At 36.1% G+C, this 13,117-nt stretch overlaps 1 protein-coding gene across 1 annotated transcript; it reads right to left on the bottom strand.

The window, feature by feature from the left end:
* Nucleotides 1-3,263: 3,263 nt before the first annotated feature.
* LOC575621 (sodium/bile acid cotransporter 5) lies at nt 3,264-12,657 on the bottom strand. The gene is made up of 4 exons (XM_030999810.1): nt 12,490-12,657; nt 5,793-7,241; nt 5,027-5,287; nt 3,264-4,116 (listed from the first exon to the last, which is right to left on the bottom strand). The coding sequence occupies exons 2-4, from the start codon at nt 7,190-7,192 to the stop codon at nt 3,954-3,956; spliced, it is 1,824 nt and encodes a 607-aa protein (XP_030855670.1). The 5' UTR covers nt 7,193-7,241; nt 12,490-12,657; the 3' UTR covers nt 3,264-3,953.
* Between the last annotated feature and the right edge of the window lie 460 nt (nt 12,658-13,117).

Here is a 13,117-nt window from a genome sequence, read left to right as displayed (position 1 = left end):
TCATTTAAGCTTAAACTAGTGTTTGCCCTTTGCTTTTGTTTGGTTTATGCAGTTACACATCCCAAATTCTGTAAGGGGGAAGGGGGTACAATTTATAAACTTGTCTGACAAGCAAAGATCTGACAACAAATGGATTATCATATTTTTTGGTGTTCATTTACTTTTTTAATTATCAGATAACTGATATTTCGGGTGCTTCTTTAGTTTGACATTTGAAAGGGAGCACAAGAATGGGGATGTATTGTCAACCTTTGTTGATTTGAATGAGAGTCAAATGAAATGGACGAAATATAAAACACTTGAAAGAACTAGAAAGACGTTGGTTAAAGTACTTAAGTAGAGTCAGAGCTAGAGAAGAGAGATAATAGGGGTGGATTGTATGCACAAATACATGTTGTGGTTTGAATGTTATTTGAATAAAGTAAAATCAAATTAAATCAATCTAAAGACATCGTTATTATAGTTCTGTCAGCTGTGGCTTTGCGTACTTGGCAATGTGAGTATCTCTGCTCATGAGTAATCTCAGATTATTCTTTTTCCTTCATTGAACGAATCATCGGTCGATATGAAAAGGTTAAGCGCTATCTGATTGCTTTGTTAGCTTCTGTTTTCTCAAGGGCCCGTTGTTGATAATGTGCATTGTTTTAATTTACAAATCCGTTCCAGTAGTCATTTGGACTTTGCTTCCATGAGACTTGAATCTCGTGTTCTACTGACCTCTTCCATTCACTTTAATGGCAAGTGGTAGGTATGTTGAATTCGATCCATTTTACCGATATAAACATTGACTGCATTAAACAATACGCCAATCATCAGTTTTGTAAAACTGCAATAAAAACTTCAAAAACTTTTTCTTTCATTATCTCCCATTGAAACCCATAATGAATACTATACGTAAGCAACCCATTTTAATTTGTAGACTTGAAGTAATTTAATTATTGAGGTAGCAGTTTGTTTGGATTATTTACTTAGCTCTTCTACCAAAATCTGTAAGAATGATGTTTATCTGTTTTAAGAGTCTAAAAGGCCATCAAAGATTCTCCTCTGTGGTCTTATCTCTTCATTTTATTGCAAATGATTAACCTCGTTTTCGGTTAAGTGGTTTGTCTAATCAACTACCAACCGCGTGGGCCTCCACTCAGAAACTCTAGACTTAATCATATCAAAGGATTTGGGGAGATTAAAATTTGTATTTTGTTTGTAGTGTGAAGCGTGTATGTCATTATGCAAAGGTTGTAGAGCATACCATACCACAATAGAGTACACTTATATTGACATTCACATTCGTAATGCTAACTCACAGTATGCAATACACAATACGATCCTCCACTAAATGAGTTAGATGTAGTAAACTTATGTAAACTGTTTTTAATTCTATGGTTTTCCTGAACATTAATGAAGTATAACAATGCCGGAGCTGCTTTGCGATATGTATCCCAAATTTGACGTTTCTCTAAATGATCATTTCTGGAATAAAGTTGAAACCCTTATGATATCTGTAATGAAATGTCTTCATTCATGAACAGTACTGAATAGTCATTCCAAATTAATTACGCCTATTAAGAACAGATTACTCTACATCCATGGTCAAAGTGCAAGAAATATTTATTGGATATCTTATATTTATTCAACCATATAGCACCGTTACGTTATAATAAGACCCATAAGACATACCTATCAACTACATGATATAAATGTATATGAAATTATTCAGCAACATTTGTATCATAATTCTCGGGTTGGAATCAGATCAATGTTCGTGTTTAATTTTTAATATTTTTAATTAAAAAAAGAAAATGTCAAGGGAATTTCAAACGCAATTTGTTTTAGGCCAAATTTACACTCTATTTTGTCTTCTCTATATACGTAGCCAAAATCAATAGTAACAGCCATTTAACTGCAATTTTATTAATTATTTTCTTACTTCAAGACTTTGGTCCATTAAATAACATTACATTACATTACATTACATTACATCTATATTATATTCCTCTATACAAGGTGAAAATCTCGATAGCAATAACAGCTCATGCAAATGCAATTTTGTTAATGATTTTCTTGGTTAAATATACATATAATTGCACTCATACAACAATGAAAATGCATTTTTTTCTTCGATTATAGTTCAAAGGGCTTTATGCATTATTTTATACTCTATCGTAGTATAAAGCTGATATAAATGTCATCATGCTTTGTGCTTCATTAGTTTTATATTATGTATATAATGTTAAATTGTTCCGCCGAAACTATTTGCTGTCTCTACCATATAAACGTATTGAGTAAAACAAAATATAAACTGTAGCAACATGCAGACAGCAACTTTTTCATTTAATTGAATAAAGTTTCCATTACAAATTTTCCGATCTACCTGTTATTGTTTACGAAAGTTGTTTTCCGAAACAAAATTGTGTTTTCCATTTGTTTTCCATCGTTACAGTTCAATATAGAACAGCTTACACTGTAAAAAAATAATAGTCGAAGTAACTCAACAAAACTGAGGAAAAGAATTGCCTTATTTTTATTAAGTAAATATTACCTACGGCATCTTAAGTAGAATTTACTTATTTTTGCTGAATAAATTTTTACTCAGTTAAATCGAGTTACATTAACGTAAATAATTTAAGTATTGTAATCATTTTAGATAATTAAAAAAAAACTATGATATGATTACATATTGCACGATTTGGTACCCATCTAATCTAACAAGTAACATCCACTAATCATTCACTACTTCTATTTAAGATTAATCACTAATCACTTACACTCGACACATATTGAAAGGCTCCAAATTTTATATATACTTGATCGTAGCATCTTAAAAGGAAAAGTGGTTGACAATTTCCTGAAATATCAAGTTTTGATTTGTTTTGAACTGGGTAACAATTAAAAATTGTCTTGTCTTTGCTTAGCCATGTTAAATGAATTAGTAAATGTTTTAAAGTCCTTAAATTTTCATTCAACCACAAAAAAGAATTGTTTTATTTAAAAAAGAGTTAATTTGGTCTTAATGAATATTCATAAATTATGTAAATATTTCTATTACGCACTGCATCGGTCCTTACTTTAAAAAGATGAGAATAATCAACATCAATTGTTTGAGTAATACGTATAATTTCTGATTTTGAGTTAAAATTACTAAATTAATACAAGCTGAAATTACTTAAAGTTCTTATTTATTTGATTTTACTTAAATATTCCACGTATGTTCTACTAAATTGAAAGTTTGAGTTAGCAAGACTTAAATTTAGTGCGTAAGTGGCAAAACTAATGTTTTCAAGTAAATTCTACATGGAAAAAATACGTAAAAATTACCAATGACCAAATTATTTTTTACAGTGTACGTTCTCACCAATTCAAGCCATCCCGGCATACATGCTACTTTATTTTGTATCGACCCTGTGAAATACTGGAATGTATTCATTTATATTAATTTGTCAATCAAATGTATATATATTACGAATTTTCGACTTTTAATATTATAAGAGAATAACGATATAAGGTTCTATACAAAATGAACCATGCGAATAATTGAAATTACACAGTATAAATGGCAAAATAATCTAAATTCTCTCCATGGTTTTCTCAGGATGATTGCATATGTGATTTAATGATTGTTTAGTCAATCTCCTGCATGGGATATATGTATCTTTTGGTGAATGCAGTCAAATCCAAGGCGACATCTAATTTCCCAGTGTTGAAAGCATTCTCCGCACGATGTCCGAACATGAAGCATCCCTTGACGAATCCATGACGCTCGTCATGAAAAGATGAGCTTGGATAGCTCGTCTTGTAATAACTTTGGAATTCATTACCACCTCTAAATTGGTGATGCAGGTTCGCTTCCATCCCTCAAACTCGAAATTCCCAGAGGCTATCTAGATCTGAGTCTAGAGATTGTAACAAGTTTCTATCATATCTCAACATGTCGCATTGAGAGAGTGAATGATCATTGATTACACTATTGTTTCTTTGGCCATTTTCTGCTGGGTAATGAAAGGCTCCGCTTCTTCGTATGAAGGGGGTACCTCAGAGATGGGCGTGGTCGGGAAATGACCGTTAGTAGTGGCTTTTGTGCTTCCGTTCCTTATCGCTGGTTCGAATTCGTATTTGTCATATCTGTAATGGAAATAGACGAAATTGTGTCAGTATAAACTCATTTAGATTTAAAATATTACCATACAATCATCATCATCGTCATTAATAATGTTGCATTTAATATTCGCCTAGACATTTCCTTTGTACTTCGATAAGCTCCATTCTACAAGTCCTTCCTCATGTTTTTCTTGCAATGAAAATTTTGAAGATTGTTGTCTCTGATGTATTACTTCAAAACTGAAAGTAAATGGTTAAGCAATGCATAGAATAGCGTTCCAGTAAACATATGGGGTTATACCAAAGTTCCCATACAGACAAACACAATTAAGCCTACCTTGGGAATGTTACCCCCCCCCCCCCCTCACCCCGCCCTCTGGGAGATCAAATAAGAAGAGAGGTGTTTTGGACTGGGAGAAGAATATTGATAATTTAGTACGTGATGGAGACAAGTTAAAGGTAAAGACCAGTATTGGAAATGCCCATATTTCAAAAAATGAAATGGAAGCTCTCATTACCAATCATGTGAAAGAATATGTTTTGACTATACATGATTATAAAAAATTTGCCGGGAAACCGCCTACTTATTGATATATTTGGTAAATTTATTTCTCTCATGGTCTGTGAGAGATATAGGGTAGTCCCATATACATCTTTCTGTGTATAGTGCTTGTAACTTTACGAAGAATGGGCCAATTTTCATATCATTTTGATGATTCCAGAACCTTGCAGATGCGGATGCAAGATGATCAACCTTTTCTGATTGATTCCACAACGTTTCTTTCACAATGCAATCGCATGACCATAACTGGTCTTTACCTTTAAACAAAGATTTATCATAGAGGAGACGGCTTTGGATGAGGAAAATATAGGGACAGCTAGTGATAACAAAATTCTTGAAAGAAACAAAAATATCAAAAGAGAGAATATTAACCTGTCGTCTAATTCTTTAATCTCCTCGGCCTTCTGCTTCCTCTCTGCTCGTCTCTTCCTATTGATAGGTATAGAGAGGCAGATCATGATCAAACCAATGGTGATCGATGAGATAGCAACGAAGATAGGCATCCTAGCCATGAGATCCGCTTCAGGTTGAGGGTAAGAGAGCTTGATCATTGAGATGGCAATCAGGTTGTTCTGAACTCCTGTCTCAACCATGATCGTTAGAGCAGACTCCATCGGGAAGCGAGCTATGAACCTGAACAAAACAACACGAATAATACATTTTAAAGAACTATAAGGATTACGAGTGATTTGCATAAAATGTTTTTCTTTCCACAAACTGACTCCCATTTTAAAAACACATTGTTGCTGTGTTTTTGTAATACATTTCTTTTGCGTAACATGGCAGCTTAGGTCAAGAAGTTTTGATATTTTTAATAGAAATAATTATGAATAGAAATCAAATTTCACATTCACTAACTAAAACATAATATTAAGTCCGAAGTTCTCGAGATGGATCGATACAAAAACTTCTCAAGAACAGGGAATAGGCCATAACCTTATACTGTTTGGTCATTCATAGTCAAAATGGGAGAATATGCATTAATCCTAGCAAATGTTCTATATAAATATTCGGGAAATATTTGGTAGAACTACCCCGTAGGTCTGCGCCCCTCGTTTTGATGCTGTCCTATAATTGTATTGTACTTATAATAAGGGAATTATGTTTTGAAGGAGCAATAGTGGCAATGGTTTCTTACTTTGACACGCTGAATCCTGTAATGTATCCACATGTTGGTAGAAGAAATGCACCCAACAGGACTTGCCATTCCGAACTGAAGATGTAGAGGTTAGAATAGATTCCTACAATGAGCGTGGTACCCACCATGGTGAGTGATAAAACATTGAGGGACTTGACGGCATAATGGGCAACCTTAGGAAGTTTGTAATGGATGAGCATTCCGAACAGGACGGGTACGGTCAACATTAGGATCTGGATCATGATGTTGGCAAAGGGGATGTTGACTCCTCCACCTTCTCCAGATCCAGACAAGAAGTGACGAGCGTAGATGAGCATGTTGATAGGAAGCATAGCGACAGCCAGACAGGTGGATACGAACGTCATGGTAACACTGAGGATGAGGTCAGCATCCAGAAGAAGAGTGATCATGTTGCTGACTCCTCCGCCAGGACATGACCCCACTGTGACCAGTCCGACCGCGGTGATACCGCTCAGCTTCAGAACTTTGGAAATACAGAAGGCGTAAAATGGTTGGCAGATGAACTGACAGACAGGACCGACCAGGATCTGGAATGGTTTCTTGAGCTTGTCACGGATGATGATGAAGTCCATCTTGCATCCCATACCAGCTGTGGTGATCAAAATGAGAGGTAGGAGGAGGAAATCAAATATGGAGTCGATGAGGCGAGGAACTCGTTTCGTTTTGACAACGTACGTCATCGGGGTCTCAAAGACATCTTCACCTTCCATATCGGTAACGTGTACAATCAGTTTGGTGATGTCTACCTTGCGACCTTTCAGTGTAACCACTAAGGTTCCATTATAAGATGGATCCTCAGGGTCAAAGACCACGCTCGCATCACTAACTACCGTGAATATCTTTTCGTTCTCACTCTCAAAGTTCATGATGACAGGTCCAAGCAGGTTCGTAAAGTTGAACATGATCGTATCATTGTGCCCCTCAAACAAATACACCACCTCCGGGTAGGCGCTTAAAGTGATGTTTTCTCCCAGCGACTCACCCATCAAGCCTTTATTATCCAGAATAGCCACCTCTTCCGTTTCCATTAAATTCAAGATCGTCGTCATGGGTGCCGGCGTCGACTTTTTATTTTTCTTGTTCTTCTTGTTTTTGTTCTTATTTTTCTTCTTCTTCTTGGGCTTCTTTGTTGTGGTGGTTTGCTCGGCGTCATCTAAAGGAACAAGGGGTGACGGTGTCACCTCTGAGAGGCCAGTCTCGGAGGGATCATTAGCCTGCCTCTTGACGAACTCCCTGATGCTTGTAATCCAGGAGTCGTCAAGGGGTGCAGAGAGGGGTGCATCTTGGGCGACCACGCCCAGTGAGCTGGTGGTCAGCATGAAGAGAAAGCCAACCATGAAGACCACAGTGGTCATCACTCCCGTGCGTTGGAAAGACATGATTGAGAGCAGAATAAAGACGTTCAGACTTCAGATGCACCTAGTTTGCCTGTAACGATAGAATATTAAAAAATAGAGAATAATCATGCAGGTAAAATTTAAATTTGCCTTAGCATGAGGTTAAAAGTTGGTAAGGTAAATTTTGAAATGAATATAACTTAAAGGCCACAGCCTACATGGCCTATGAGACCGACGGCCCTAGACCAACACTGTCCATATACTGGCTTGTACCGGTTCCCCCTAGAATTTATAGCCTTTTTTTCAACAGCATAATGGCAATCACATCAACTATCAATCCATAAAATAATCCATCTTAATACAAAATATTATCGGTTATTAATATGATTCGATTTTGCTACTAGATTTGAAACTTATCGACCAAACTGGTAATATTGTCCATTCAAATCAACACACCAACGGGTTACTAGGTCAATCTAAATGTTTCTCCTTTTTAACCACATGCCTTATGTGTTCTTAAAATAACCGGTGAAATACCTATAACGGTGTCCTAATCTAGATCTAAATATTTGATTGTATACCTCTGTGAAGTGTATCTTAAAATAAAATTTGCTTTAAATGATTAGCATGTGTAGCTGATGGGAATAGCTCCTACTGATGGGAATAGCTCCTATTTTAATTATATTCGTTTATCTATTCTTTACAGGTAAAAGGTTAAATCAATAGTGCGGATGGTTGCGAGTGATCAATTGACCCGATTTCTCCCAGTGGGGAAAAAGTGACTAAAGAATAAAGTCTGACAATCATGATGCAAGAATTGACATGGTGTTACCCCGATTGTCATGGTTCTACCACGATTGCTTTGTAGAGATGGGAAAACAAACAATTTACTCATTTAATTACTGATTTGCTATAGTAATGAAAATTGGAGGTAGATACAAAATTGTAATCGGTTTTTTTTTCTTCTTCATTATGAACCAACCCGAAATTACTTATTGCCCATAGATTCATAAGACACCATGGTCCTGACCTATATGGAACTCTCTCTCAGAATCTATTAAATCATGTTGCTCCCTCTACTCAAACTATGTTATTATCTGTATACTCAAGGTAGAATTTCTATGTCAACTCTTTATCCCTTACCATGTCATCTCTTCTTTCATTCGAATCATTATCACCATCGTCATCATCATCATCATTAACATCATCATCTGCATCACCATCATCGAAATTTGTATTTTCAATTACCTATCCGTTTCTGCTTAATAAATGTGTTAAAGAGAAGATTCATTGATTTAAAAAACTAACTTTAATGTCATTATTGCAAAGGTGACACTTTGATTGGCCAAGGTTATCAAAAGCCAATGCTTAGACAACATTCAAAGTAATGATTATTAACAATTACAAAACGCTTAGATACAGCCCCGACATAGCACCTGAAAAGCTCTCCGGTCGCTGCTGAGATATGACGTCACATGTTGAACATGATGTGCACAAGCAGACGATGTCCCATGACATCTCACACAATTTCACTGCCTGTTTTGTCATCTTTTCTTCAGTTATTTCTCTTACTTCAATACCCTCAGGCGAAATGTTTAATCTATTGCCTCACTCTAAACCCCGTGCATGGTATTATTTGGATGAAAAATGCAAGGAAAAAAGAAGAAAAAGGAATCTGTCGCTTGTAAACAAAATAGGACGCCATTGTATTTTCAGCTGCATACACCGCGGCATGTTCGGCGTTTCAAGAGGGAACAAATGACGTCCATGCTATCATTCCGGAGGTTTTTTAATTTGAAAGTGTGGTTTCTTTGATTGTTCATTATCCCCTATCCTGTGTATTTACAAACAAAAGAATTTAGTTTTCAGAATGGGGATCATATCCCTTTTTGAATGATGTAAAATTCCATCACATTTATATACACTAAACTCATTATAATTTGAGAAATAAAAGCATTGCAATTATGTTCATTCTTTATGGGGTGTCGTCTGCTTGGGCAGGGTTGGTTCATATTGTGACGGCATTAAAACATCGTTATTTTTCCGGCGAATCTCTCGCATATCCCAGATGCTATAGAGGTTGTTTTATTTGTATTTTTATAAATCACCCGATATGTAGTTGAACTAAAACTTGCACGATGGCCATCTGTTAGCTTACCAGTTTCTAGTAATACGCTATTTGCCATATTTGTGATTTTCTATGAATCCGCACTTTAATATATTTCATGAGTTTTGTCTGGGGCTGTCGTATTATCAAGCAATCTGCTTACAATGACAGTCCTTCTTCCGCAAATAATTTTATAATGTGTAAAAATGTTTGAGGAAATTTAGTATTTATGACAATTTATCATTTCGTTTTTGAAAATAACAATTCATATATATATATATATATATATATGTATTTTCTGATTTATGATTCATTGTCAGAAAAATACTTAATGTACTTTATATTATTGTTATCGAAAAAATGTAAACTTACATGAATGCAGAAGAAAATCGAATCAAAATCAAATCAATACAGTATATCCACATTTTCGGGAACATAATCAAAACGATGAAAGGGGGCCGTATCCAGAAATTGATAGTCGGGGAAGATGGGCTAGGGGATCAACCCTGCTAAACATGGAGAGGGTGGTTATGGGCCAGGCGCGGATCCAGGATTTTTCAGGGAAGGGGGCCCAATTTTTTGTTTGTTTTTGTTTCCTCCCAAAAATTTGAAAATCGCGCCGGCCGAAAAGTCGCTCCGTGGGGGGGGGGGGGGGGGGGGGGGGTAGTGAGCACATTTTTTTGTTTGGCCCTCGAAAATTTGAAAATTTGCACCCCTCCCCCCCCCCCTACAAAAAAAGCTAAAAATCACGTGTTTTTACACGTTTGTGTTCCCATGGGGGGTCGGGCCCCCCGCCCCCCCCCCCCCTGGATTCGCCACTGTTATGGGCTACATTCTGCTGGATATGCAACTGTAAAAAAAGTTAATACTTGTGTTGAATTTGTAATGGAAATGGCATTTATAACATTAATTAAAAACGCATCTTGCCCCTTCTTCCTAGTCAAAATTATTTGTTGTTGTTGTATATTTTGAGAAAATATCTCAACCCCTGACAACACCTGACATCAAGATGACCCTTCTTTCCATGTAATCTTTAACGGTACATTTGATTACGCAATCAGCAATCAGTACTTTATAAAAACCGTGGTCTTTGCCGAAAGTTAGACCTATATAAAAGGCGGTGAACAATCAAAGAACTGTACTAACGTTAATGAAACATTATGACTTTTTCGTCGTTTATCTAGTTAATGTTCTGATAAGACGAACATAAACTGTTTAATGGGTAGGTGGGGTTAGGTATTTTGCTGTGTCTATTCCTTGACGTCAGATGTCAAGAAAATCAGAAACAAATCATCTGTAAGTACAATGCTCGGATCAAGAAATCTTGAACCGCCAGAGGTAACTCCAGGTGTCGAAATGCCCTTATTGATCATAAGCATTTAGTAGGTCCATGATTGCAGGGGTGAAAACATCCCCACCTCCTTTCGGAGCTGCTATATTATCCGCCATTACCCACCCTTTTCACTCCCAGACAGAGAGAGAGAGAGAGAGAGAGAGAGAGGGGGGGGGGGGGGAGGGGGGGCGGAAAGGGTTGACGGAATCTTCCGTAATAACACATGTCGGAAAAACAATTCGACTCCCATACAGACAATCCTGGATCCGCGCCTTATTGACTGGAATCATGTTTATCTTTCTATGATAGGCATATACATCTATTTAATGTAAGCCTCAGTTAATTGAACGCAAACGAACAAACAACATCAACAAAGATTAAATAACATAAAACGACTATATCTTATACAATGATATCAAAACAAGACAGTGTACCCACATTTTGACAGCCTCGTATACCAAAAATGTGCAACTTCTATAACCTTGGTCTATATGGTAAATAATAATTTGCTGTTTCTTATTCTTGAATATGTTGTTATACGATTGACTGAATGCCATGGTTTTCAAATTGTCTCGTCAAAATGTACAAGTTTGTGCTGATGGAAGAATATTGAGCTAATTTCGTGCCTCAACGATTCTTGTATAACGTTATTAAGTTTACACAGGAAGGTGAGACCTACCTGGTTTAAGCTTTCAAAAAGTATTTTGCTATTGACTTCAGTGTTTCATGATTACATTTTGACTCATTTTGAACAGCCTCCAACTTATAATACTGTCTTGCTACAAAACCAAATGCAAGGATTGATACATTGTTGTTTGTAAAGTAAGTGAGTAAAGTGAGAATGGTCTTTTATGACACAGGTAGCATCCCAAATAAATCATTAAAAATGAATGAATGATTCAATGATGCTTCAACCAAAGTATGCACCATATGGGCACTTTGCTCATTATTTTGTATTTATTTATCATAGTATTTAGACTACTAACTTCTGAAAGTCTCGACATCGCATCTCTCCAGACAATATTACCTGAAGCTTATAGTTTTATGCGATGTGGGGTGGGGTTTCCCTAGGTAAACAAGATTATTATAATACTGTTATTATTATTGTTATTATTATTATTCCATGGCTCTGTCCCACAGTACAATAATTATTACTTTGATAAATCTTTACATCCATCTAGATCTTTATGTTCTCGAAAGTCCAGAGTGTTCATCCTAAGCTCAATACTAAGTGGGATAGAAAACCTTTGCCCCCCCCCCCCTTTAAAAAAAAGTACCCTTAAAGCAAGCTAGATGTGAACAAAAACGAATTAAACATTTTCTAACTCAAAGGTGTTTCATTCCTCTCAGTTAAAATTTACATAGTACAAGTTTAAGTATGTGTGAGGTGTAATTTAGTGCAAAACTATCATTCATATAAGTTTTTTTAATTGTATTGGATTCCTAAAAGTAGCCATAATAACCAAATTACATCTCGAGAAAATTGTAACGCTCAAGATTTTACTACGAAAATGTGTACCAAATCGTATGAAACACTTTTGAGTTATCAAGTTCAGAATGTTGAGAAAAAAAAAGGTTTTTCTTTACATAGACAATAAGGGTGCAAAACTTGGTTTGAGGGCACTTAGGTGTTTTGTTTCGAGGGGAGTGTTACATCCCCTTCCCGATGGACGATTCTGTCTATTTTGGTAATGTACAGCCACAGCTCTTCTTTCTGCCAACATTAAATGGTAAATGGGGCAGGGGGGAATGACGATAATATTTTATGGGGTGTCTAAAACCCTATTCCGATGACAATTTTCGTCAGTTTTTGTTATTTTGTAATGTCAAATTACACTTCATTAAAGTGCAAAAATATTATACAATTATGAACAAAAAAAATGAAGACAAAAAACTTACCTGCAGTTTGAAAAGCTGCACTGCTTCACTACGGGTCCAAGATAGATATTTAATTACTTCCAGACTCCACACAATAGAATGATGGTCGACGGGACTCGAGAGAAGAACCTCTCAGCACCAAATAGCCCTGCTCCACTTGCTACTGATCGTCGGAGTGACTGGACATTGCTTCGAGAAGACTTATAATCTCTCAACTTAACTCAAAGTTTAAAACCCATTCCCATATCTCAAGGCGAGATAAGGGCGCGGATCAATCTAGACTCTTATAGGGAAAAGCACACAAGATAACTTGAAATATTGGCAACGGTTACTTCTTTCGATTGGTGGGTCTCTACGAGGCGTTGATAAGGTAAAGAAGAAAAGTCAAAATGCAAATAGGCACAAGATATAGAATTAACTCCAATAGTATGAATGATTCATTTGGAATGAAGATTCTGCACTATTTATTAAAATAAATAACTTCTGTTATCTCGGTATTATTCATGTCGTGACGAAATACTTAGTGGAAAGACTTTGTATTATCTTATCAAAACAAGAAGATGACAACTATTTTCCAGATGAAATCATGAAAAATTGAAAATAATTTCTTGTCATGGTGCAGCTTTCAAATAAGAAAGGAAAATCGATA

Source organism: Strongylocentrotus purpuratus, unplaced genomic scaffold (assembly GCF_000002235.5).
Source record: "Strongylocentrotus purpuratus isolate Spur 01 unplaced genomic scaffold, Spur_5.0 spur5_scaffold_5, whole genome shotgun sequence".
NCBI classification, from domain to species: domain Eukaryota; kingdom Metazoa; phylum Echinodermata; class Echinoidea; order Camarodonta; family Strongylocentrotidae; genus Strongylocentrotus; species Strongylocentrotus purpuratus.
Note: the sequence above shows the minus strand (reverse complement) of the source record. Positions and strands in the feature narration are given on the sequence as shown.

What these genes read in the sequence shown, in the direction of transcription:
- LOC575621 (XM_030999810.1), bottom strand. Translation starts at nt 7,192, where the DNA reads ATGTCTTTCCAACGCACGGGAGTGATGACCACTGTGGTCTTCATGGTT. An exon ending in ACAGGATTCAGCGTGTCAAA is followed by an intron (nt 5,288 to 5,792) that starts GTAAGAAACCAT and finishes TGTTTTGTTCAG; the next exon opens with GTTCATAGCTCGCTTCCCGA. An exon ending in ATTAAAGAATTAGACGACAG is followed by an intron (nt 4,117 to 5,026) that starts GTTAATATTCTC and finishes TTTCCATTACAG; the next exon opens with ATATGACAAATACGAATTCG.